Source organism: Hirundo rustica, chromosome 28, assembly GCF_015227805.2.
Source record: "Hirundo rustica isolate bHirRus1 chromosome 28, bHirRus1.pri.v3, whole genome shotgun sequence".
NCBI classification, from domain to species: Eukaryota; Metazoa; Chordata; class Aves; order Passeriformes; family Hirundinidae; genus Hirundo; species Hirundo rustica.
The window spans coordinates 4,899,863-4,925,146 of record NC_053477.1 but is presented as its reverse complement, the minus strand read 5'-3'; the positions used below and the strand labels follow the sequence as shown (position 1 = coordinate 4,925,146).

The following is a 25,284-nucleotide window of genomic DNA, read 5'->3' as shown; positions in this document are numbered from 1 at the left end:
AGAGGCCGAGGCAGAGACTTGTACAAAACTGGCATCTTTATTGCTTCTTGGGTCTGTACAAAGGGGTCGGGAACAGCCCTTTGGCCAGGGACCAGCGCGGGGCCGGCCACGGAGGTGAGCGTGGCTGTCGACCGCAGCCCCGCCAGCTCCAGGCCCGCCCGGGGACAGGTATCCGTACACTTTACAAAAGAAAGTCAGTAGTCATCTTCAGTATTCGACACCAAAAATTGGAGCTAATTCCCGTCCATGGGATCGCTTCTAAAATCACACGTCCCTGCCCTCCGCAACTGCGGCTATTCCAACGTGCACGCTGGGAGTACAAAAACTCTTTGTCTAGTAAAGGCACCATTTTCAGCATAGTTTAGTTCACACACACAGCGTGTCTCACACAGTTAAGTACATCTCTCTGGATGACTTCATTCCCTGGATCCCCTCCTCTTTCCCCACCCTCTGACCAGGGCTGGAGATGGGCTGCATCCAGCTGCAGAGCTCATTGTGACAGACAGACAGACAGACAGCCCGCTCAGGCAGAGTGGGACACAGCAACACAATCAAGAAGTAATTGATTATCTTGGAACAAAAAGGAGACCCACCCCCCACCAGTACAGTTGGTGAAATTCTAGGCGACATTTTACACATTCTAATAGTGTTATAAATCTTAGTCTAAGTTTATGGGAAACCACAGGAGTTCAAGTATTTTATTACTGCACACACTATATATATACTTATGTATGTATATACAGAGGAAAAGATTATTTTTTGGCAATATTAGGGGGATTTTACAGATTGAGCTGTGCTTGTGGCGAGCACAGAGTGGAACAGCCCAGCACGCTCTTCAGCACTTATCTCACTTTTAGCAAGTTTGTGCAATAGAACCTCACTTTTAGCAAGTTGTGCAATAGACTTCTGTTTGTGACCATGACATCCAGCTTCTACCCACGGCACCACGGGATCAGGACCTACAGCTCCCTCTCCTAGCACAGTGGATGCTGAGCACCTCTGCTCAGGAGGAGCTCCAAAATCCATGGTGCAGGAGCAGAGGGCAGTCTAGTCTGACACACAGCAGCCCAGAAGCATCCTGACTGACACTACACGGGTTTGGGTGCATCAGTCACCAAGTTCCCATTTAAATTGCTCAGAGAAGCTCTGGTGGTCCAGGCAGAGACACTGCCCGCTTTTCTGCAGGGACTGCTGCTGTCTTCAGACCTGAATTAAAACCTAACAGCATCCCATTTTTAAAAACCAGAATATGGCCATATCTTCTCGTACCTTTATCTTCACTGTCCATCCATGTATTAGTGGGAATTAGTACAGGAGTCTCATTTAGCCGCTCTCTAATTAAAAAGCATTAAACTCAGTGCTCCTATAGCACAGCTTACTGTCAGTCAGCATGGAGTTAAGAATTTAAGTGCATTATTATGCATCTATAAACATATATACATGCATAAACATGTTTAAAATATATCTCTCTTCCTGAAAAAGTCCTCTGAGACCTCATTCCATTTATGCCATTAAGGTGTACATGGAAACACTTTCCATCCGTGCAGAGTAACTGTGAATTAACTGACCAGATCTCCTTGCTTTGCAAGCGGGTTACTCCAACTCCTCACTGCACAGTCAGAGAGACAACAAATCAGGCAATTTCCTTACCAGGGCTCGTGGCAGAAATGGGGAAACCCAAACCCACGTGCTGGATTTCAGGACGATTTTCCTGCAGGCTGCTGCGCTCCTGCTGCCAGCCTGGCTGCAGCGGCAAAGCTTGGACAGAGCAAGGGACGGGCTGGGTGTTTCAGTCCCTGGAGCTTTGGTCGAGGTATTTATTGAGTGTAAAGTTCTACATTCCTGGTTTGGATCTCTGGTTTGCCCTGTCCCAGGCTGCAGCAGGGAGGCTGCCGGCACTGCCACGGGATGCCGGGAGGGGAACTGCAATTCCAGCCGTGGCAGCCAACGGGAATGGGTCAGCTCACGTGAAGGCTCCAGGAAGCCAAAAGCTACTTGGGAGGCAAAGGTGCCGGCCGGGAAGGGAAGTACTGTCCCTGAGGTAAACGTTTCTGCTGCGGCGGCGGCGCTCCCTGAGGTACAACCTTCTGCTGCGGGGGCGGTGGCCTGCAGGGACACAGAGGGCAGTGGGTGCCACAGCCTCACCCCCAGCCACACACCACGGCTCCCGCCCTGGGCCCGCACACCGGCACTCATTCTGAACGTGCTGCGCTCAGACTGTGCCTACAACGGCCTGAAATCCTCTGGGATTTGTTAAAATTCACCTTTTCTCCCAACATTCTTTAAAGCCCCCCCCGGCCCAAGTGCCCCACCAGCATGAGCTACATTAGGATGCTCCCACTCGGTAACTGGCATTTCCTGGGTCTGTGTGTGTCACAGCACAGCGCTGCATCTTACAAGCACAATTAAAAAGTAAGATGAAAAATAAACTTTCTGTTCAAAGTTAAGAGAAATGGCTTTGCACTTGGCCATAACATTCACAAATCAGCACCATGACAGATTTTTGAGTAATCTGCTTTTAAACTGACTATTTTAACAGGCCTTTCATCCACCTGCTGGACTAATCTGCCCCCACAGCAGCGCTCTGAGCCTCGTTCATCACCACGCAGCCGTGACAGCACAGGATGAACGCGCTGCCTTCCAGGGTGAAGTGAAGGACAAACCTCTCCCAGTGAAAAGTCAGCCCCGCTGGCACACAGCACGGGATGGAACCCCCAGGGCTCCCGGGAGAAATCCCACCAGTGCGCTGGCAAGGGGCATCTGCAGTAACTCCACTGACCTGCTGGGCACCCTCTGCGGCTGCTGCACCGGGCACTGCGGAGGGGAGTAGTAGGGCTGGTGGAAAGCCTGCTGAGGGTGCTGGCTAACTGGGTAAGCCGGGACAGGAAAGGTATTTGGATGCATGTCCTACAAAGAAAATATAAAGGAAATGTTCACAAATCGCACGTAGGGGCTCGAACTGTTTGTGTCACTAAATAAGTGACGTTCCAGGCCGTTTGCAAACCAGCCTGGCAGTGTCAGAGTTGCTCTTTCCTCTGAGAAACTCCGTAGGAAGAAGCAATGGCAGTCTGGGAACTGCTGGATTTTGAAAAACACAGAAAGGCTGATCACAGCAGCACTTGGTTTGCTCTGGGAGTGTGCTCTGGCTGGCTGTGGCTTTCAGAGGACAATGGCTCTGACAAGGAGAGGGGCTCTCACACGGGGTGGGCATTCCGTCATGAGGAAAAGGGAGCAACAGAGCAGGTAAACAAAGCACAGCCTGGGACAATGATTAAACTGAGGAGCCCTCCACACAACCCTTAAGAAACAAATAATATTCTCTCTGCTTTTTATCGAGGAGAAGCATAATTTTCAGAAATGAAGAAGTAACTTTAAAGCTTTTATTAGAGCAAAAATTATAGTAATTGCCTTCATCCCTTGAGAGTAGCAAATAGAGTAAGAGAAAGTAGATGATTCCTACCATGGGTACAGCTCTTGGAGCGTAAGGCATGCCATGGGAGAAGCCTCTCTGCTGGTGGTCCCTGGGTACAATGTCTGGCCGAGGAGGAGGTGACTGAAGTGACCTGAAATCCGATGGATATGAACTGTGTGAGCACATAACCCAGACACAATGACTGTGCAGGCCGTGAACCCAGGCACTGTGAACCTGACAGCTGGATTTATACTATCTTAGCACATATCAAGTGTGAGACAGAATATTTACCACAAATCTAATAAATAATAATTCTTTTTCTGCTCAAGACTCTGGCAGCTTCCCTTTGCCCCTTTATAAAAAGATGGGACCCATAAATATAAACCCCAATCACCAATGCAAAGGAACAAACACGAGAGTAAAGAGAAAACTCCCTGCTCTCTTGATTTGGGATGAATTTATCTCTTCTGTCATTGCCAGAGGCAAGCTACACGTGCCCCTGGATGCAGGGGCCTTCACCTGACATCCTGGGACTGGGACATGCCTCCACACTTTGGCATTGGCTCGTGTAAACAAACACCCACGGCCTGTTCAAGGGCAGGGGAGAAGGCAGAGAGGAAGGGGCACTCACGAATGGCAGCGGGACATCAGCCTCCTGAAGCATCTCTTCAGCCTGTCCCTCTTTGCAAAGGCCACAGCAGCAGCTACGAGCAGCGGGAGCACCAGGAAGAAGAAGACCAGCAGCCCATTGCGCAGCGAGGTGTCTTTGTCCGAGGGGACAAAAGCATGGAGCAGAAATAAGCCTTACGTGGTGATACCACAAACTGACTCATAACAGCAGGGAATATTTGATAGGAATGGTTCTATAACTGTTTCCATTTTTCACAGAAAAAACCCGAAAGAATCCGGTAAGATAAATGCCCCAACGGATTCTTCCTGTTTATCTTTTAGAGCTGATACCCTGAGCTGCAATAGCACACTAAATTAGGAGATCAATCCTTGTTTTTCATGACTGTAATGTTCCAGTACTAAAGATCTTACAAGAGAGGAAAACAGAGCTTCTGCCTTTTGGTCTGATGTTAACTCTACCTCTTCTCCAGCCACTATTTGCTGTAGACAAAGAACTTGGGTTCTTAATCTTGACATTTTTATATGTAGCAATTTCTCCCCTGCAGGCTGTACTACAACAGCCTTCCCCTTTATCTGTCTGATGATTTGAGGGATCTGCCCGAGCTCCACTGTGCTTCTCCAGCTCGTTACAGCATCACAGTGCCTAGCTTTCCCAAACCCACACCAGCTTATGAAAAACAGTCTTCAAGGTCATTCTTGCAGCCCACAGAAGTTATATACTACTATATACTCCACATGGACACAGCAGAAGGTTTCTCCAAATTAGAGCTTGGCTCTGGCTTCCTATTTCACCTTCACTTTAGTGAGCAAAGCAAGCTTCCCAGCTCTGTCAGTTTGCTTTTTCTTGTGCAGGAATCATGCTTCCCTTCACTGGGGCTGCCCTTCCCAGCCTGGATATAGAGAAGCCCAAGAGGATCTTTGTTCCAAGGTGGCAGAAATCACCTGAATGAAACCAGCCCGGATCCTTACAGATCCCTACGCCAGCACCCCAGCAAACCACCTCTTTGATTAAAAACTGCAACACCTTGAGCAGAAAACCTCTGCCACAATTCTTTGCCAGCGAAACCCAGTGCAGAGCCATGCACCACGGTTCAGCGACACGTGGGCTGCCCTGGAGCCCCCAGCCACTTGCCATTGTACGGGGGGCCGCTGTCCACGCTGCCCCCGTGGCCTTTGGAGTCACAGAACGGGGGGGCCCAGCCTGCTTCACAGTGGCAGTTCCTGTTGTTGTTGCACACCTGTATTCCAAAACACAAATACTCAGTACCTTCCATTTCTATGCATTTAAATCTGCGTGCAGCAGCCAGGACCTGTTCTGTCGCTCCTATTGCTCAGCCTGGAGCATTTTACCCAGTAACTCCCTAGCCAATTCCCAACAGTCCTTGGCCAGGCATCCCAAGATTTCACATGACTGAGCACACACAGCACTGTTCAGGAACAGCTTCCAAGGATTAGCTATCCCAACAGCTTACACACCATGGCTTTGGCTTGGGTTTGTTTTTTTTTTTTTTTTCCTTTGTGAGATGCAGAGTCAAATTTCATTAGTAATGCTGGAATTGGGAATTCTTGCCTGGCAGAGAGTTTTGTCAAAGATTTTTTCTGACACTGCTACAGGTTCTCTTGCCTACAGGCACTTTATAGAGTTTTACAGTTTGACAAAACAGAAAAATAAAGTTACTGATGACCATTTCAAAACTTGCTGCCTCTCTTCCCTGCTTACCCCATGCCCGTGGCACTGCTTCTCCACGTCACAGTCGTAGTTCAGGACAGAGGCACTCATACACTGGAAGTGCCTGCAGATCTGGGGAACAGAGGTGCACACAGATGAGGGATGATGGCATTTCAGTGCCCCCCTGCCTGCCCAGATCCCTGCTCCTAGCTCGGGGCTCCACAGCCTCACACACTCTCACTGATAACTCCAAACTCTGCAGAAGCTCTGTTCCACAAAAGGCCTCTCAGCATGGGGCTGAGCTGGCACTGGAGCCTTTTGTCTCCAGTCTGAATGTAAAGAAAAAGCAATTAAATTGTGCCCAGTAAGGACATGCGGAATGCACATTCCTCTGCTAGGGCTAAGCTTCTGCACTCTTTAGTTTAGCTGGATTTTAATTGAAAGTTGTCTTCAAGGCATTTGTGTGGGCCTGGCTCTTCCTGCTCATTGACAAAACAAAGATTCTGGCTCTCAATTTCTTTCGCTTCACCTACAAACGAAAGGCTCATTAAATGTTTGATGCACACGCAGTGCAGTACTGGCCAATGGGTGAACTCAATGGACTCATTTGCTTTTACATTAACTACATCAAAAACTAATGGTCATAACTATTCATTAAACAATGCAGCTGAAAATTTTATTCCCATGAATACCCCGAATTATTACATTAGGATATCACTCTTAAATGTTTAATTACCTTTCCATTACCACACTTGGTGCCCTCATTCACCATTCCTGGGTCCGGGACATCGGAGCCCAGCTGGAAATCCACGCCCCAGCATGTGGTGCCTTTGATGGGGGTTTGGATAATAGCAGGCTTGATTCCAAACACAGGCATGGCTTTCACATTTTCACACTGCAGCTTCCCACACATGGCATTCCTGCAACAGCAACATAGGAACACTGTAGTGACACTTGAATTTATTCTGAGAACGAGACTACCACGTGTTTGATACAATCTTTCCTTTCTACTGGAAGATGCTACTTGAAAACAAAATTGAGGCAACTTGACAAATAAAACTGAACTGGGCTTCATTCCAGTGCTGCAAGAGCAGTGTATCCCTTCTTTCTGTAAGCTGTTGGAATCTCTACATTAAGGAAAGCACAATCCCTGACAGGAGATGTGGAACACGCCCTCCTCACCACAGCCCTGCATCCCTGCCCTGTGCACCCACTACAGCATCCAAACTCACACTACAGCACCCAAACACAGATTCCCAGCCACGTATTACAGAACTTCCCAATGCACTGGGCTCAACTCACCAGCTGGAACATTTCTTGTAGTCATGGCCATGGAAACCACAGTTGCCAAATCTGTCCCCCTTGGAATTCACTTCAGCAAAGCAAATGTCGGGGGCTGCTTTGGCTTCTGCAAACAACAGCCCATCCCCAGAGAGAGGAGCCACGTTACCCAGGCACAGAAGATCTCACACAGGATCTCCTGCACCCAGAGCAACGACCCTGCTACACCACGTATTTGCCATGCAGCAGAGAGCTCAGGAACTTGATCAAAACCCTGAAGACAAGGTCAAAATTACAAGGTTCCAAGTTTTAAAAGGCAGAAAGACAGTTACTTAACCTGAATCAATTCTATCATTTGATATTTCTTTACAGCCCTATAGAGCAGAAATCCCACTGTACCAGAAATGGTAAGTGCAACAAAATTATTGCTCGAGTCTCCAGCACAGAACTAAATGTAACACAGGAAGAATTCATGACCATTATGCTGAGCCATTACCACCACCGCTTCAAATCCTCTGCCAAAGCCAGCTGGTCTTTGTTACAGAAAAACAAATAAATATATTTTATATAAACTTGGTATACTCTTCCATTACATCTCTTAGAAAGATTGTAACGCTGTGCTCTTCCTTACTGGAGCCAAAGATATCCTGGCACTGCGCGTCGTAGTACTGGCAGACGCCGTTGTAGCAGTAGGCCTCCTGGTTGTGGCAGGGGTGCCCGTTCTGCACGGTGAAGTCTGGCTGGCAGAACTGGGACGTGCCGTTGCAGTACTCCGGGAGGTCACACTCGTTGGTGCTCGCCCGACACTCGGTGCCCCCAGGAAGGAGCTGAGGAGAGAGGGGAGGGAAAACTGCATCGGAAAACAGGAAGCTCAGAGCAGAGGCTGCACTGCACCTGACCCACGATATGCCCCAGACAAGGGACTGCTCTGGAGCCCTGGTGGGGCCATGGACACGCAGGACAACTCCCTCTCTCGGATGCACAGACTAAGCCAAGGCTCTCCTTTTGTCAACTTCCTAGCAACACCACAGCCTCCTACCTGGCAGTTTTTGCAGCAGTCACCATAAGCACATTCGGCACCGGATCGGAGCCTGCAAGTTCCTGGCTCGCAGCACGGATCGCTTTCACATTCCTGAGGACACAAGGGCTGTGAATGTCACAAAATCTTCCCTCTGTCACAAGCAGTCCCCTCCGAGCGAGGGGTGCAAGACTGCCCTGGCACCACTGGGAGAACACAACAGCTCCAAACCTTTGGTGAGCCACAGTCACACTCCTCCCCAGCATCCACCAGCTTGTTCCCGCAGTACGGGACGCTGTAGGTCTCATCAGGCTTCGGAACGTTGAGCAGGCAGCTCCCACCTTTGTTGAGTGTCAGCTTCTCAAAGTCCTCTGCACTGCAGCTGCTGAAGTTCCTTGATCCCCTGCAATGAGGAAAATGAGCTGAGCTTTACACCAAGCCAAGCCAGTACCCCCTGTGCTTGCAGAACAGGGGAAACATCTAAAAACACAACAGGACTCTCTGCAAGGGGAATTTGAAGGTGAAAGTAATCCATAAAAACAAAGCACATGGATGAGGCATTTTGAGCCCTCATTACCTTCCCTCGTTCAGCTACTTACGATGCTCCAGAGCTCATAATGCAGCTGCTCGCCCCACAGTGACAGACTCTTTCATCATCATGGTTCATCCCCAGGTTATGGCCGAGCTCATGAGCCATGATGGATGCAAACATCTGGATACTGATCCTTCCAAACTGCACAGGAGTGACATGGAAGGCAGTCAGCAGAGAGCTCATTTTGACAAAGTCAATGTTTACTTATGTGCTAAGGAGGTCCTTTTCTGTCTCTACATTATCAGGATTCTCAGATCAACAGTGTCGGATTTCCAACCAAGCGCATGGAATTTGCTTAGCAATAAGAGCCCTCAGAGAAACCTCTCTGGGACACTACCCAACAACCTCCACTTTCCAGAGCAGCTGCAACATTAACGCAAAAACTGGAACTCTCCACAACAGCCCAATTCTCCTGAAATGTGCAAATTCCACCACTTCTGTCACTGGTCCAAAGCAACCAGATTTCTGGGATTGCCAGTTATCTGAGACCAGTGGCTTGGTTCATTAAGGCTCTGCAGTTCCATAAAAAACACGCCGTGAACCAGCACTGCTCAGGGAGGTCACAGCTGCAGCTCAGACACTACAGGACAGATTTGAGAACACCCAGAGCTCACACACACAGACAAATCCTCTCTGAGAAACCCTTCTGCACAAGTACTGCGCTGAGCAGAGGAGAAGCTGAGCAGAAGACTACAGAGAAGTTGTGGTCCAGATAACCTGGAAGCGTCAGAAATTGTTGCTGACAACGTAACAGCCCCACTAAGCCACTTCAGCTTTGTTATGAAAGACTCTGTGCTTCCAGGAAGACTTTCAGAGTGCAAACTCTGATATCACATTCAGAGATCACTGAAGAAATCTCACCACGTTAATGCCTCCTGCGTGGCTCTTGGAGCACACTGTTCCCACATAGGCCATTCCAGCTGTGCCACCAAAACCCTTCTTCCTGCAGCCATGAAAAGAAAGGAGAGGCCATCATCTGTCTGCACAGACACACAGAGTCCATATCAGCACACCACTCCTGTCTGTGGGGCACAAATCCTGCTGCTCCAGCTTTCCAAGGCTGACAAGGAGCACTGCTACTGACTGCAAGCACAAATGGCACCAGCTGAGCTTTTGCTGCCTGCTCAAGGTTCCTTTACTCGGGTCATTAAAGACGAGTGTTTACAGAGAAAGTCAGCCTCTTCCAAATCATCCCTCTGCATATAAAGAGCACAGGCACCACAGCTGGGCTGAGCAGCAGGAGCAGAACAAACTTCCTGGGATCAAAGGAGAGCTGGCACTCACAGGACAAGCTGGGCGCTGTCGTGTCTCCGCCGCAGAACAAGGTTCTTCTCTCGCCACTGCACGAAGTTGGCCAGCACATCCCCGGCCCCCCCATCCGTGCTGATGATGTTCTCGTGCTTCCAGATCTCCAGACCAACCAGCACAATGCGGATGTTCAACATAATGTACATCTGCAGAGAAAAAGGAGGAGAAATATTTATTAATATCTTCAGACAAAACCAAGGCCTGGTGGTATAGATGTTACTGCAAGTATCCATCTTTTCTGTGTGGGTTTGATTTTTTTTTTTCACAGCTAGTACGTAACTGGAACCACTAGAACACATCTTCCCTGTGATTTAGGCCTTCATCAGCTACAGGATCAATGCTTAAATGCCACACTGGCTACATTGTAAGACAATACCAAACAGAAATAAAAAGAAGTCTCAATTCTGGCAAATACCATGTGAAGTAGTGGAGTTATAGATGTGCTTTTTCTCTAACCTTTACACAGACAAGAATTGCAATAATTGCTGCAATCTATCCTGTCACTCGCTGGATGTGGAACAGGTTGGAAGAGTTTTCTAAACTAATTCTCAAGGTGGATAAGTACAGATGAATTTGGAGGTGGAAAAGCTTCCATGAGGATGCATTTCCCAAAGTGCCCAAGGTGGACATTCACAAAGACAGCAGGGCTGCAGCACACAGCACCCCTCCTACTCACACTGTCGAGGAAGTTTGCCAGCTGCACCATATGTTCTCTTACTTCTGTTTCACTCTTCCCAAAATCTTCAAACTGCAAGACAAAGAAACTTAGCCTCATGAAGAAAAGAGAAAGAGACAACAGTTAGAGAAAGGAACAGAACATTTTTGCTTGGCTCCAAATCTCCAAGAAGGTGCTAACCAAGACACTAACATCTTCACTGGTACTGCCCAACAGCTCAATATTCCAAAGACAACAGCAAAGGCAGTTTTTACCATGTGCTTTCCTTACACTACGAGATTCCTTGCTAACAGAACCTCTCCCTGTCTGATGCCTGACTCCTCTTCTGAGGAGGATTGCACTGCACACATTTATCCACTTCTAGGGTAGCATATTTGCACAACATGGCTAAATTGTCAAGGGTTTTTTCAACAATCCATTTAATGAAACCCTGAGGGCTTTCCAGGCCCTCTCCTGAGGAGAAAGAAAAAGGAAAGCCACACAGAACTCCCACCTTTTCTTTATCCACAACTATGAACAGCTCCACGTATCTTGTCTGGTGCAGGACTGCCCTCTTTCTCTGGGGAAAAAACAAAGTTTTAGACAACTTCAGATTTGTTAATTCAAGTGTAAACAAAACAAACAAAAACCCCCCTCATGACATTGTCATGTTTCACTTGATACCACCAGTGGTTTGAGACACACCCAAAGCACGCGGTGCCAAGCCCAAGCAGTGTGATCCAGTGCAATGACAGTTTCTGTGCTTTACAGTAAAACTCAGCTGCACAAAGACCTCCCTTGTTTCAAAAGCAAGGGACATCTGCTCAGGTTGCTTTGGGAAGTCAGCACACACTTTTATAAAGGGGCAGAAAGGTTCTACAAGCAAATGCCAATGATCTTGAAGTGAAACACAACATTTTTCATTCTCCTGCTTTCATTTCAATCTTGTTCCTGTACAGACAGTCCTTGAAGGACAAGGGGGACTTCACACCAAACAGCTGCTGTGATGGAGAGGAGGATGGAATACACATGACAATATTCTCCTGGCTCCTGATGCAGTACTTTATCAACAAGCCTCTCCATGAGGGTCATGTTCCTGCCCTTAAAAGTCCCCCCAAAAAGCCTAGGAATATTCTAATCAGCTGCCCCACCCTCACTGCCATGTGCAGAAGCAGGAGGAGACTGTGGCTGCTTTGGGGAAGAAACTGAGTTTGTACAGCAGTGCAGAAACCCCCCAAATCATAAACCCTTAGGTATGTGCTAAGTCCCAGGAAATCTGATAAGCTGCTTCCATACTCTTACATGAACTCACAAAACCCCTTATGTGGGACTGGGGCGGACTTACCCGCAGCAGCTGGGTCATACTGGGGTGGAGATTTCCCTCTGCATCTTCCTTTTCTTGGCCCTCAGAGGTTACTCCACACGTTGTGGGCTCTTTCTTCACATTATCCAGCCGATATAAAATGTGTTTGGAGCCAGAAGAGGGATCCATGGGCTCAATCCCATAGGTGACATTCCCCATTGTCACCAAACCCCTAAAATATGGCAATGTGTGAGAAATCTGGCACTGAGCACAGAGGACAGTTACCCAGAATTTTTACAGCTGAACAAAGAACAGTTATTCTTGGATAACCAAAGCCTGGCTATACTTCAGCTCTTGTGAACCAGCACACCCCTTCAGGCCTGGCAGCAGCCTTTCACTGAGTAGGGCCTTACAAATGCAGTAAATGAAATACCTCTGTAAGGCTCTGCAGTGCCTCAGGAATTACATCACACTTCTGAAGCAGAAATGCTTTAGTTCAAATACACTACTGCCACTCTGGTGCAAAAAATCAATGGCACAGCATATATGGCAATTAGCCCAAGCAGAAAACAATTCCATTAAACTTGAGGTGCAAAAGGTTTAGGGCCAATTTTGTGAAATTTGGAGACCAGTGTTCAACATTCCATTTCTGCAATAGGCACAGTTGTCATTACTATCTGTGCAAGCTAAAAAAATGAGCCAAATACACGTCCAAACCAACTTACAACACCCTGGTAACAAACTGCATTAGTAACTTCAAATATCTGTGAACTCCTTGGACACAAGGTGCCACAGGACAACAGCACAACGGCAGCTCAGTGCAGCCAGTGGCTCCCTGGCTGGCTGAGGCACAGTTAAAAACAGCAGAACTGGGTTTGGGGCTCAGCAGCCACAGGGGGACAGCCAGGACACAAAGGATGAGCTGTGTTACCTGAGCCCTGAGCAAGTGCTGACAGCCACCAGGGAATCCAGGCTCCCTTCCACGAATCCCTGATAATGGCAGTGATCCTGGACAGGAAAACAAGGGTGCATTACACACAAGTTTCAGGCATGCCTGCACACCCAGGGCAGTCTCTGATCTGCCACTGACCAGCAGGGATTACAACTCAAGAATACAAAATGTATTAAGTTAAATTCACCACAGCTGGATTTCTTAACTTGACCTAAGCTATCCCTCTCCTGTTCTGTCCTCCACCCCGCCTCAAATATTTTGAGGCCAGCCCCTCCCTCCAGATTTGGGCCAAATTACTCTCCAGTCTTCTGGCAGAAAGTTCTGGCTTGTGTCACTTCTGTGTAGCAGGAGGAGGGACAACACCTGGTGTCCAACCAGAGCGTTCTGGCTGCACAGTGCAGCCCTCAGCAGCCCTGAGAGATGGGATACTTCCACCGCGTACTCTGGACATGTCTTGGAAACCAGACAAGGGGTAGCATGGGGCAAATACACTCCATTTTCTCTGGCAAGTGCATTTTTAGACATTGATATAGGGGTCTATAGCACAGATTCTGTCACCAGTTGCTCAGCAAGAAATGCAGAAAGCACGGAGAGCTCATGCTAATCTTTCAGGGCCAGTGTGACTTCTGTGACCTAATGATGATAAAGCACTTTTCCTCTAAGCAATCCCTTTTAACTAGGAAGCAAATAGTCACTTGACTCAGGTGCTCTGTTTTCAAGAACAAGATCCTATGAATCATGTATGACCAACACTGTTCCTTTTCAAAGGAACAACACTGATCCCTAGTAGTGAAGCCATTAGAAAAGCTCTCATGCATTTTGTATCACACAACCTGCTTTTAATTCTACATTTCCAAAGGCAACACGTCAGGCAGCCTGCTTGCACAGTATTCCATGCTTTCTGTGGAATAACTCAACACTGCAGAGATCACATCCCTCCCAAAGTTTCTTCAGACCCAACCCCATCCGTCCCCTCCAGCAGCTCCCAGCTGTCAGGACGATCCCGCTGCCTGCCCACCCACAGAAGGTGTTGGCTCCTACAGCCAGCCCAGGGGCCACAGCCCACTGCAGCTCGGGCACCAGTCTGGAAACTCACTGTGTGCAAAAGCAAAAGCAAAAGCAAAGCTGCCTGCTCAGCCCCCAGGGCTCCCAGCGCTGCCCTGCGGGCTCCAGGCAGGCAGAGCCCTGCACTGGGCTGAGACAAGGACAGCACCACCACAGCAATGAGACACCACAGCCTACCTGGACATCTGGATATTCCAACTGCAACTTCCCCTCCTTGTCATAGGTATAAACTGTGAAATCTTTGGGCAGCAGTTCTCTGCAATGAAAGGGGAGAAGGAATACAAGAGGAATTTCATGAAATGACTGTGACATTGGAGCAGAGCAGTAGGATGGTCCTAATCAAAAGTGCAACAAAGAGGTAAATTGCAATTAAATAAGGAAATGTTAAAAAGGAAAACGCTCCAAAACTAACAAAGAAAATGTATATTTTCACAGCAAAATTCAAGAATGGTAGAACTGCTAATGAAATCACACAAACCACCTCAGACAGGAGAACAAGCAGCAAAACCCATTAAATTGTGCCAAAAGCCAGTTTCCAAGCAGGAAAAAAAAAAAAAAATTCTAGCCCACAGTATACTGCATATGCCTTCTCCTCCCCAGTTTAAGGAGGAAGTGCATTGGGAAAGTCTCCTACAACTAAGACTGCTGCACCATCCTGGCAATTCCATTGATGTGGTGCAGCTAAATTCCCACATTTCTGAGGTCAGGGCCTTGGCAAGTGGCAGCTGGAGCTCGCCAGGGCTTGCACAGTTGTGTGCCTATCACAGTTTGGAGCAGCAGTGCCTGGTAAATGACCGCGTGCTGGTGCTGCAAGTGACCCCTAAACTCCAGACAGAGAGCACGTACATCAGTGAGAGAAAGTCAGTTTCCTCATTTATGAGTGTCCTTGTGCTACTGAGACAGGAAAAAACACAAAACTAAAACAACAAACAAGATCCAGACAAAAGTGAAAATATTTACTTGAAATACAGTTCAGCTTGTTTATTTTTAGCTGTGACTAGAAAGAGTCGCACATTCCCTGGGTCTCCTCCGAGTAATCTGCAGCTTCCTGCTCTGAAGGGGGTTCCCCAGGGCTGCAGGAATGGAAAAACATCTCTGGCTGATGGCCAGGACACTAGAGCTCGATCTCTCCCCATTCCGCAGAGCTGGGATCTACCTGCACTTCCCACACAGAACCCCAGGATTCAAAACTCGAGTGCCACCTGCCAGCTTGTCACCTGGACACAACAGTTTGAATAATTTAATAATTTAAAGAAATTCATCACTTACTTGTTCTTTTCTAGATGAATCGTGTATTCGTTTCCCTCAATCTCAATAGCATATGACACCTTGTCCTGAATATAAAGAAAGGTGCATTTTACTCATGTTAAAGAAGAAAACACTCTTTGAAACCAGCAAAGGTGGATGAGTCTGAAATTTATTTAATAATTGTCTCTGCCTCCAGAACCCAGCATCCTTTCCTGTGTGATGGGAAAAAAAATCACATGAAGGAAATGGTTTTGAAACAGAACTGTGGTTTCCTTATTCTTTCCTTCTAAAACATCCACAGAAAAGTTCCAAGTCAGAGCCAGGAAAGGACAACACAGTTTTTTACTGAACATGATGCAAGTTTTACACCCCGATCAAAAATCCACTGCAGCAACTCGTGACCTCTGGAGGAGGGAGGTACTTCTGTACCTCAGCTGCCAGCAGTGCCAGAGGTGATGCTCTCTGCAAGGACAGACACTTCCCTGCTGCCAGCTGAATCCAGCAGCATCCCCTGGGCACTTCGGGTCAGTTTGGGGTGGACTTTATTTAGAAGTAGACACTAAACTGAAGATATGTCTAAGACTGCCCAGTACCTGTATTGAGGAGCTGTTGGAAGCCTCTCGTCGTTCTCTTCCCAGTCTCTGTGGAGTCACAACTTCGTAGGAAGTGAGCAGGGAAATCTCCTGGAAACCTGGAAAGCAGAACAGAAACTGTGCTGCAAAGCTGCAGAAGTGCCCCGTGCAGCCCCTCAAAGAGCTCCAGGACATCCCCATGGCACAGCACAGCCAAACTCCTGACCTGAGGCTGGTACTTCTATCCATTACACTCCTAGAGAGCTCTCAGGGGGCTCATCAAAACAACTGAGATGAGACAAAGCCCTGCAACAAAGCAGCTGTCACAGATCCCTTTATATATTATCTGCATAGGCAACATCAGACAGATCCCCTGAACCAAACAAGTCCACAGTCCAAACTCCCTTTATCAGTTTTTTCATGCAACTGTTATATGAACTATGCAAACAACAATTAATTGTGCATGCAAATTACTTTTCCCATCAGTGGTGGCATCTGCTGGTGCCTGGCTCAGAGCTGCTCACCCAGGAAGCAGGATGTTGGCCAGCCCAGATCACAGGCAGAATCCAGAGAAATAGTTTTCCTGGCTCAGGGCAAAGGAATCAATGAGCTCATCAGAGGAGTCTGAGCTTCCCAACAAAGGTAGGGGGAAGGGAACAGTTATCCTCACTGTCTGTCTCCAGAAATCTTCACCACATCTGGGGCAGGGCAGCGAGTGTTTGGTGCCCAAGATCCTCCAAAATCTCTCAAGTGGGACTGAGATGCTGCATCCAGTTAAAACCAACCCCTCTTTAAAAACTGACACTCCATCTCCAAAGGGCCTTTGGCTTCTCTAAGTTGCAGGACAGCACTGTGAGCTCAAAGCACCCATGAGAGGCCTGCTCCATCCTTTGGAAAATGGACAGGAGCCCCCACGCAGGCTTTAAATGCCAGGGGTTCCCCAAAAAGCACCAGGATGCAGTGACATTCGGGCTCCTTCTGAGGCTTTGCCCTCCTTTTCCCATCCCTGGCAAGCTGACACACATCATCACCTTGGGTCAGCACTCAAAAAAGGCATCCCATGGGAAAAGCAAGTCCCCTTCCACGCTCTTCCCCCCACCACTCCCAAGGAACAAGCCAGCGGATCACTCCAGCTTCCCTCCGGTCACAGCACACGTGGCCGTGGCAGGAGGCCTCAGATGCACTGTGCTGTCCTGGTCTGCCACACGGCATTTCTGTCACCCGAGCACGGGCACAGCCCCACTGCTCCTCAGGAAATCACAAGGGCACACACTGCAGCAGAACTTCCATTCATACAGTGTTTGTAGACAAAAGATATTAAAAACACAGAGATAAAATTCCTGAAAACAGCTCCTTTCATTCACCGGCTACAGAACACAGTGTCAGTACCTCCCTGGCCTGAAAACAAGGGAGGGAAGGGCTGCTTCCTTCCCTGGAATGACCCACCAAAAGCACACACTGCAGCAATCACTTCTCTACGTTTGTCATTTCCAAGCCCGCACTCGCACCCAGCCCCGAGTTCCTGCAGGTCGCTGCTCTGCACTTGTTCCCTCCCCACTGCCACTGACGCCCGTAGCAGTGGGGAGGGGACGCTTGGGCCGGCTCTGGAGGCTCTCGAGGCACAGGTTACACCAACAGCAGGACACAGCCAACCCTGGCAGTGCCTGGAATACGACACGTTTGCCCAAGAGCAGCTTGGAAGCAGAAAACAAGTAAGTGAATCATCACATGAAGCAGAACTGGGAGGGATTTCTGGGAAGAGTACAACTCCGAGAAGATCCTCTTAGAGCAACAGCACTAAAAGAGGCCAATTTTCAAGTCTCTGAATGCACTGACACTCCTCTCCCCACTTTCTGCCCTCCTTCCCGTCCTTCACCACCCCCAGTCTGCGAGGCGATGGGGGTGGGAGTCTCCAGCAGGTATCTCCCTGGCACTGCCCCTCACTTCCCAGAGAAGCTGTCTCCACGCCCAGTGCCCTGTGCAGCATTTCAGACATCACCAGGAACCCTCAAAGAGGGCACAGAGCAGTTCAACAAAAACCCAACCCAGGGGACAAGTGCAGCCGAGCAGAAAGCCAAGCCTGCTCCCACATTTTCCTCCTACAGAGGCCAGGTACAGTTTGGAATAAATTTTTCAGCAAGTTACAGGACTTCTGATCCTCAGGTGCTTTCTGCCAGTGGCAGCTGTTGGAGCTGCACCACGTCACTGCTGAGAACAAGACATGCTGATGACCCATTTCCGGGCTGAGATTTTATTTCTGATCAGAAAAACACAACTGCATATCCATGACCATATTTATCTCATCTCATTAAAGGCTGCCATTAATTACCAAGCATTGGAGACAACCAGGAAGATGTGAATCATCCTCCCCTCCCCATCCCAAATCCACCATAGGAATTCCATGCATGCTCCATGGCATGTGGGAGCTTGAAAAGCACCGGAACACATCTGAGCCCTAACGGCTCTCCAGACCCCGAGGGAAGCTCTGGGGGTGTTCTGGGGGTGCCTGACAGGTGAGATCTGTACTCAGCAAAGGCCAAACTGCCTCCCCTGTCCCGCTGGACCTTGGCATGCCCATGGGTCATTGGCTCAGTTACAGAACCACAGCACACAGCTACATCCACCTACACTCACACTTCCCCTCAATTATCATCCTTCCTGAGCTGTGACTCCTTCCCAAACCTAGCAACAGAAGGTCAAAGACACACCCTTCAACGGAAGAAAAAAAAATTAAAAAGAGGAAAGTTCAGACCGTGGCCTGTTACACCGCAGAACAAGCGAATTTCATAAAAACCCACTCATCAGCATGTGAGCAGGTCAGCAGCTAACACCAAAACTCATTAAGTTAACTGTGGTTATCATCAATTGATTACAGTTAATAGCTGAGGTCAGAAGCACGAGTCATCCCCCACTTTAGCAGGGGATTGCTCACCAGAAGTGCCAAAAGCATTACACAGCCACGCAGCCCCCCAGGGCCTGGGCAGGAGCAGTTCCACACAGAGCATCCCCAGTCTTCAACAGATCAGCTCACTGTGCTTCAAGCTGCACCTCTGACCCCCAGAGGGGGGAACCATTCACTCCCTTCTCTCTAGCTCCAAATCTTTAGATTTCCAGTGCTGTCATACTTGCCTCTCCTTTCCTGCAACTAAGGAGCATCAGTATTCAGTATTTCCGTACACCTCTGCCTGTTCACGCCAGGCTGTTCTGGCTCCACTCTCCAGCCAGATACACCCATCCCAAAAAAGCACCGCAACAGGACACAACAGGCCAGTGAGGCCTCACACAAACCAAGGCACACATGCTCTGTGTGTTTATGGATCTCCACAGATCAGCAAAACAGATCATTCAAAACAGACAGCACATGTCTGATACACTCGTCATTTAACCTACTCTGACACTCATTTCCTTTCCTGCCAACATGCTCCTGCTCCCCATTTTTCACCCTCTCATACTTGTCCAATTATTTCCACCTCAGCAGAACACTTTGCATCATCCTTTCAAAGCCACTTATTTCTGACAGAGACACTTCTCCCGTGCTCAGATCACTGGGATTGCGATCCCAGCCTTTATGGAGCCTGAATCCCATCTGATTGGGAGGTACCAGCTGCCAGCTCAATCTGCATTCTCCATATCCTATTTTCAGAATCATACAGGAGTTTGCCAAGCAGTGTCTGGGGAGAAACTTCCATGACCTGGCTTACTTACATATGTCCTTCAAAACAACAGAACCACTGCTGGTGGATTTCTCCAGGCAATGACACACCAGGAAAAGCGTTTTTTTGGGTGCACTTGACTTCTGCATTAAGGTCATAGCTGAAGTAGGATTTACTCTGTGGACTACTGCAAGTAAAAATCTCCTTCACTTTCACTATGTAAATATTATCCAAGTCCACTTAAAAATGTTTAGAAGTTGATACAAAACACAAAGAAAACAAGTGTTCTTCTAAATGTAGGAATGTTTTCTGTGGAGCCAGCAGTTCCAGCTCCTCCCATACCTCAAAGACTAAAGAGTGCCTCAGTGGTGCTTCATCTTCAAAACACCTGGGAACATCTGGCCAGCTGTTCTTCTACAGTCACCACTCCTTGGGACCTGTCTTTCATCTCTCCCTCCCCTGCTCTCAGTCTTCAGACCTGCAGGGACTCCTGCAGTGCTGGTGCCTTTTAGAAGGCAGGAAGAGGTGCCCAACTATCATGGCAAGAGAAGCAAATTCATCTGCATGTATTGCTCACCTGGAGTATTTGTATAACATTAAACCTGGCCAGAGCAGTTCATGAAGTTTCTTTTGGTTTCACTGGGGATGTTGGATGTTGATCAGGTTATGGAGCTCTTCCACAGAAATATTTCCTAGAGAATTCTTACATCCCTTGCTGAAATCCAGACCTATGCTGTAAGTGTTTCCTGTCTAGACTCTCCCCATTCCTTCTGCCCTTCCTAAAGCCTAATTTGTCTGCAAGACAACAGCTCCCCTTGTTCCAGTCACACGTGTCCACAGGTACTGTCACAACATCCTCTGCACCTCGGATCCTTCTCACAGGGAGAAGCAGGGTAAAGCTGCGCTATCCTCTGCAGCAGGATGAACCCTCCTGTGCCTCACTGGCCCTGGAGTCCCTCCCTTCCAGCTGTGAGAGCGTACCCAGGGCAGGAGCTGAGCACTCTGAGCACACTCACTTCCTCCCCATCCTACCAGCTGTGAATGTCAGCTCTGCTTTCTCAGCTGACTCCGTGGGAACCTTCTCTTTGGAGACATCGCTGGCTTTACATTTGGCCACCAAAGGGAACTCTGAAATGCACATTCTTACCTTTTTTTTTTTTAATTTTAGCTTGAGAAATAATAATGATCAAGACATGCAGAAACTCTAAAGTCGTGGTTCAAAATTCCTTTTTCCAAAAGCAAGGCACTACAAGAGGCAACATTAGCTACACTGAAATGTCCTTCCTCTCCTTCTTTTCTGCATGGAAGAAATAACCACAAACCCACCCTTTGCTGAGTGATTGTCCCAGATTTGTTGCAATATGGGTGAGGCAGTGCTGTGTTTTCTGTGATCTGAACAAAAACAATTATCTTAACCGAACACCCTACCTCCCCAGAAATTTAAACCCAAGCCTTTAGACACTTCAAGAATTGTGGCCAAGCCTGGCTGGAACATCCTGATGTGTGTATGACACCAAGTATCAAGAAAGAGATGGAGCAGCACAAAACAGTCTCAGCCTGTGAATTTTTTTTAATTCTTACAGTCAAATCTCAAAGGCTGCTATGGACACAAACAGGAGAGGAAAAGCCACACACACAAATCCCTCAAGGCTACAGATCACTATGTGATTATGGTCATTCAGGAATTTTCAAGTAATAGTTTCTGGTAACACTCTGCTTCTGCCTTACACCCCTATGTGTGTCAAAACCACTTACATTATAACCCAAAAGTTGGAGGTTTCCTCCTTCTCCTTCATGCTCATACCTCAGGCAAGGGAGGTTCATTATATTTCATTGCAAGGGAGGTTCATTATATTTCATTGCAGGTTTGGCATTAATAGCTGGGACAGAGAGTTCCAAAGGCAGAGAGTAACACCACCATCCTCCATCAGGAACTGGCACCAGTGTTTCTTTCCTACAGGCAGGAACTAATATCTTACTCCTCAAAATACCAACCACCTCACTGGAAGCACAAGCACCTGACATCTCAGAGATGCACAATTTCAGACATCACCCCTTGGCCTCCAGTCAGGCAGCTCCCAACACGCTGTCACATCACACCAGCATTGTCCTCAGCATGAAGCACCAGTATCAAGTTGTGTATTCCTCAGTTGGGAAGACCTGACTATAAAAATATGCCTTAATGACAAACAAAAGTTTTACAGAGCACACGTGTCCCTTCAGGAGTGGGAAACAATGACAGAGGAGGCATTTCTGCCTGTCATGTATGTACAGCCATGAAGCAGCACCGTAAGAGCCCATAAACAGAACCATCTCAATTCATAAACAGTCCCTAAGGGACAGTACGGGACCAACTCCTTAAAAGCCACTCCGAACGATGGCACTGAGTCCTGCCCTGCCTCCCTGGGGACAGCATCCTGCGCGGTTCTGCCCCACACCCGAGCTCCTCGATGGCCAAGGCCACCCGCACCGAGCGGGCAGCGCTGCATTTCCAGGGGCTCTGCCGGGTTGCTCTGCCTCCTGCTCCCTGGCAGAGCGCACGGCCGTACCCGACACGGCAGGATGGAGGAGCAAAGAGCCGGAGCCGGCGGGACACCTGCGGGTGTGACAGGGCAGGGACCCGAGGTCACTGCCGGGACCAGCTCCTCGTCTGGAGCGCAGTCACCGGAGCCCCGCCGTCCCTCCGGGCCCTCCGCAGCATCCCCGGCAGCGGCACGGGGGCACTGGGCATGCCGGGCAGGGCACAGGAGCGGCTGCCACCCACAGCCTCTCCTGCTGGCACCGGGGCACCGCGGGGCACTCGGGGACAGCGGGCAGGAACAGGAACCCCCGCCCCGGCCGAGCCACGGGGGAGCTCTGCCCCACCGGCCCCCCTCCGAGGGCACGGGAGGGGAAGCGGCTGCCAGACCCTCCCCAGATGGCCCCGGAGAGGGGCGACAAGGGGAGCTCGACCCTCCGGAGGGGACGGGGAAGGGGGAACGGCGCTGTCCGGGAAAGGGAATTGGGGGCCGAGGGCGGTGCGGGCGGCAGGCCCGGCCCGGCCCCGCGCACTCACCCGCGGGCTGCCCGGGCGCGGCCGGCGGCGGCAGGAGGAAGAGGAGGAAGAGGAGGAGGCGAGAGAGGCAGCTCCAGGCCCGGGCCATGATACCCCCTGCCCCCATCGCCCCTCCAGTGGGGCGCTGGGTCCGGCCGGCGGCCCCGCGGCCTTATGGAGCCGGGCCGGAGCCTGCGCCGCGCTGCACCGCCCCGGGGCGGAGCCGTCCGTCCGTCCGCCCCGGGCCCGACCGCCCGCACGGCTCCGCACGGCACCGGGACCCAGCACGGCTCCGCACGGCACCGGGAGCCGGCACGGCCCCGCACGGCCCCGGGACCCGGCACGGCACCGGGACCCAGCACGGCCCCGCACGGCACCGGGACCCGGCACGGCTCCGCACGGCACCGGGACACGGCACGGCCCCGCGACCCGGCACGGCACCGGGACCCAGCACGGCTCCGCACGGCCCCGGGACCCGGCACGGCGAGACCTCGGAACCGAGCACTGGATTGGGGCTGTTTGCTGGCTCCAGCACGGACTTTGTAACTAGAATAAAGCACAGTGAGAAAACCTATTGGAGTGAGAAAAATCTCATTGCAAGTGAGATTTCCTGACATCCAAGCACAGACATTTTGTCCCTCCCACGGCTGAAATAGGAGAGATTCTCCCTTAAATCGACATCAAGGCAGACACGGGGAATGGCTCAGTGAAGTCAATTTATTATGGAAAAGAGCACAAGTGCACCCGAACCTGGGCTGCCTCCCATTCCCACAGGACGGGAGTGACACTGGTGGGAGCCGCGCAGCACAACGTCCAGCTCGGACGGAATCCATCGCTGATGTGGCCGCTGAGCCGCCCCGCTGCCCGTTACCGGCCACACAGACCCCTGAGAGCCCTTCTCCGGCGATAAGGGTCCGGAGCGCGGCGGCGCCACCCGAGGAAGGGGTCCCCGAGCCCCACCTGGGCCCCGGGCTCGGCCCCGGGACGCAAGCCGCGGAGCTCGCGCGCCGCCCCAGCGCCCCGCCCCTCGGTCTCGCCCATTGGCCGCAGCCCTCCCCGACAGCCAATCATCTCCTCGCCTGGCGCGCACCCCCTCCACCATGCCCTTCGCTGCCGCCGCCACAGCTTTCTGCGCCTGACCGGCCGCGAGCGGCGAGCGGCCATTGGTTACGGGCGGCGGGGCGGTGCGGCGGCGGGCACCCATTGGCTGCGGGCGGCCCGGCGGCGGGCACCCATTGGCTGCGGGCGGCGCGGCCCGAGGCCGAGCGGGGCGGCGTTGCCGCTATGGCGCCGCCCGTGGGGTATGCGCTGCTGTGCGGGCAGGCCGCGCTCCTGCTCGGGAACCTGCTGCTGCTGCACGGCCGCGGCCTCCCGGACAACGACACCGAGCCCCGGGAGCTGCCGCCGGGGCCGCCCGCCGCCGCCTGGGCTTACAGCGATCCGCGGGCGCCTCTCGTCCTGTGCACCTACCTGTGAGCGCCGCGCCGGGCCGGGCCGGGGCGGGGCGGGGGGGCAGCGCGGCCGCCCGGCCGCCCTCATCACCCGCTCCCTCCCCGCAGCCCCGATGAGTTCGTGGAGTGCGAGGAGCCGGTGGACCACGGCGGGAACGCCACGGCACAGCAGGAGCTGGGCCACGGCTGCGTGAAGGTGAGGGCGGGGGAGCGGGGGGGCCGCGGTGCCGGCGGCCCCGGCCCCGCCGAGCGCTGAGCGCTGCCCCCGGCGCAGTTCGGCGGACAGGCCCACGGCGAGGTGGATCACACCCGCGTGCAGTGCCGAGCGCTGGACGGCATCGAGTGCGCCGAGCCGCGGAGCTTCCTGCGGGGCAGCCGGCCCTGCGTCAAGTAGGAGCGTCCCTGTCCCCCGCGCATCCTCTGGACCGGGCCGCCCCAGGGAGCTGGGCTGGTCCGGCGGGGAAGGGTGACGCTCCCTGACCCCGCCGCATCTTCTCTCGCAGGTACACGGGACACTACTTCATCACCACTCTGCTCTACTCCTTCTTCCTGGGATGCTTTGGAGTGGATCGGTTCTGCCTGGGCCACACTGGCACCGCCGTGGGGAAGCTGCTGACCTTGGGGGGCCTGGGCATCTGGTGGTTTGTGGACCTGATTCTGCTGATCACCGGTGGGCTGATGCCCAGTGATGGCAGCAACTGGTGCACCGTGTACTGAGGAGGGGCAGGGCTGGCCCTGCTCGTTCTGAGCATCAGCCCAGGCTCTGCGCAGCACAGCGTGGACTCAGAGAACTGTGACTCAGGGTGCACAGCAGTTACTCTTGATAATGACTCTGTACCAGCCTTGGACACAAAGTTGTTCAGAATCTATTTTGCTTGTTTAAAATAATCTGGCTTCCCACTGCAAATAGCGACAGTTTAAGAAATCAGAGCTTGCGAACGCAGGGGGTCAAACAAACATTAATAAAATCTGGAAGAAGCTGACTCTACGTCCTTTGGGGATTAGTAGAGTCACAGCCGCACAGAGATGAAGGTCACGGGGTCGTGGTCTATCCCTGAGCCCCTCCAGGCACCCCATTAACCCAGAGTCCTGAGCCCTGGTTACCTTGGGGTTATGGGCCACCCAACATCTGGGAGCAGTCAGGGAGCTGGGAAAGGGCCAGAGCTGCCAAGGAGCAGCTCCTGTCTGTGTGCCAGGCACCCCTCTGGCTCCAGCCCCAGCACAGGGCACCTGCAGCACCCAAAGGGTGCAAGAACCTCACACCCGAAAGAGGAAGCCCCACCAGCTGCAGGTTAAAACTTACCAGGCTGAATAAAATGGGAAAAGGAAGCTGCAACAAGTCCCAGCCAGGGCCAGACACAAAATCTGTGTATGCAAATGTCCGGTCACATTTGAGATAGAACAGCAAACACCCACTCCCAGTTTGGCAGCTTCAGCTGGG

General features: G+C 51.0%; 2 protein-coding genes across 3 annotated transcripts; one reads left to right on the top strand and one right to left on the bottom strand.

The window, feature by feature from the left end:
• Positions 1-18: 18 nt before the first annotated feature.
• ADAM9 (ADAM metallopeptidase domain 9) lies at positions 19-22,585 on the bottom strand. 2 transcript variants are annotated; one of them, XM_040087770.2, is made up of 22 exons: positions 22,414-22,585; positions 15,727-15,824; positions 15,155-15,219; positions 14,063-14,141; positions 12,800-12,876; positions 11,911-12,100; positions 11,080-11,145; positions 10,587-10,658; positions 9,887-10,056; positions 9,464-9,545; positions 8,610-8,743; positions 8,242-8,413; positions 8,032-8,124; positions 7,624-7,819; positions 7,014-7,119; positions 6,448-6,631; positions 5,763-5,843; positions 5,175-5,280; positions 4,044-4,176; positions 3,461-3,563; positions 2,780-2,907; positions 19-2,106 (listed from the first exon to the last, which is right to left on the bottom strand). In XM_040087770.2, the coding sequence occupies exons 1-22, from the start codon at positions 22,517-22,519 to the stop codon at positions 1,992-1,994; spliced, it is 2,556 nt and encodes an 851-aa protein (XP_039943704.1). In that variant the 5' UTR covers positions 22,520-22,585; the 3' UTR covers positions 19-1,991. The 2 variants fall into 2 exon arrangements, with proteins under 2 accessions (XP_039943704.1, XP_058279709.1); XM_058423726.1 differs by having other exon boundaries at positions 4,044-4,116; positions 22,414-22,579.
• A 1,057-nt stretch (positions 22,586-23,642) lies between these two features.
• Positions 23,643-24,826, top strand: TM2D2 (TM2 domain containing 2). Its single transcript, XM_040087767.1, has 4 exons — positions 23,643-23,864; positions 23,952-24,039; positions 24,118-24,233; positions 24,347-24,826. Exons 1-4 carry the CDS (start codon positions 23,677-23,679, stop codon positions 24,558-24,560), a joined length of 606 nt encoding a protein of 201 aa, XP_039943701.1. The 5' UTR covers positions 23,643-23,676; the 3' UTR covers positions 24,561-24,826.
• The last annotated feature ends 458 nt before the right edge of the window (positions 24,827-25,284 follow it).

Bases quoted from the DNA above. Each gene is read 5' to 3' on its own strand.
- ADAM9 (XM_040087770.2), bottom strand. From the start codon at position 22,519: ATGGGGGCAGGGGGTATCATGGCCCGGGCCTGGAGCTGCCTCTCTCGC. The intron at 14,142-15,154 runs GTAAGTGATGAA...CTTTCATTGCAG, and splicing joins ATTCATCTAGAAAAGAACAA to AGAACTGCTGCCCAAAGATT. The intron at 7,120-7,623 runs GTAAGGAAGAGC...TGTTGTTTGCAG, and splicing joins CCAGGATATCTTTGGCTCCA to AAGCCAAAGCAGCCCCCGAC.
- TM2D2 (XM_040087767.1), top strand. From the start codon at position 23,677: ATGGCGCCGCCCGTGGGGTATGCGCTGCTGTGCGGGCAGGCCGCGCTC. The intron at 23,865-23,951 runs GTGAGCGCCGCG...CCCTCCCCGCAG, and splicing joins CTCGTCCTGTGCACCTACCT to CCCCGATGAGTTCGTGGAGT. The intron at 24,234-24,346 runs GTAGGAGCGTCC...CTTCTCTCGCAG, and splicing joins GGCAGCCGGCCCTGCGTCAA to GTACACGGGACACTACTTCA.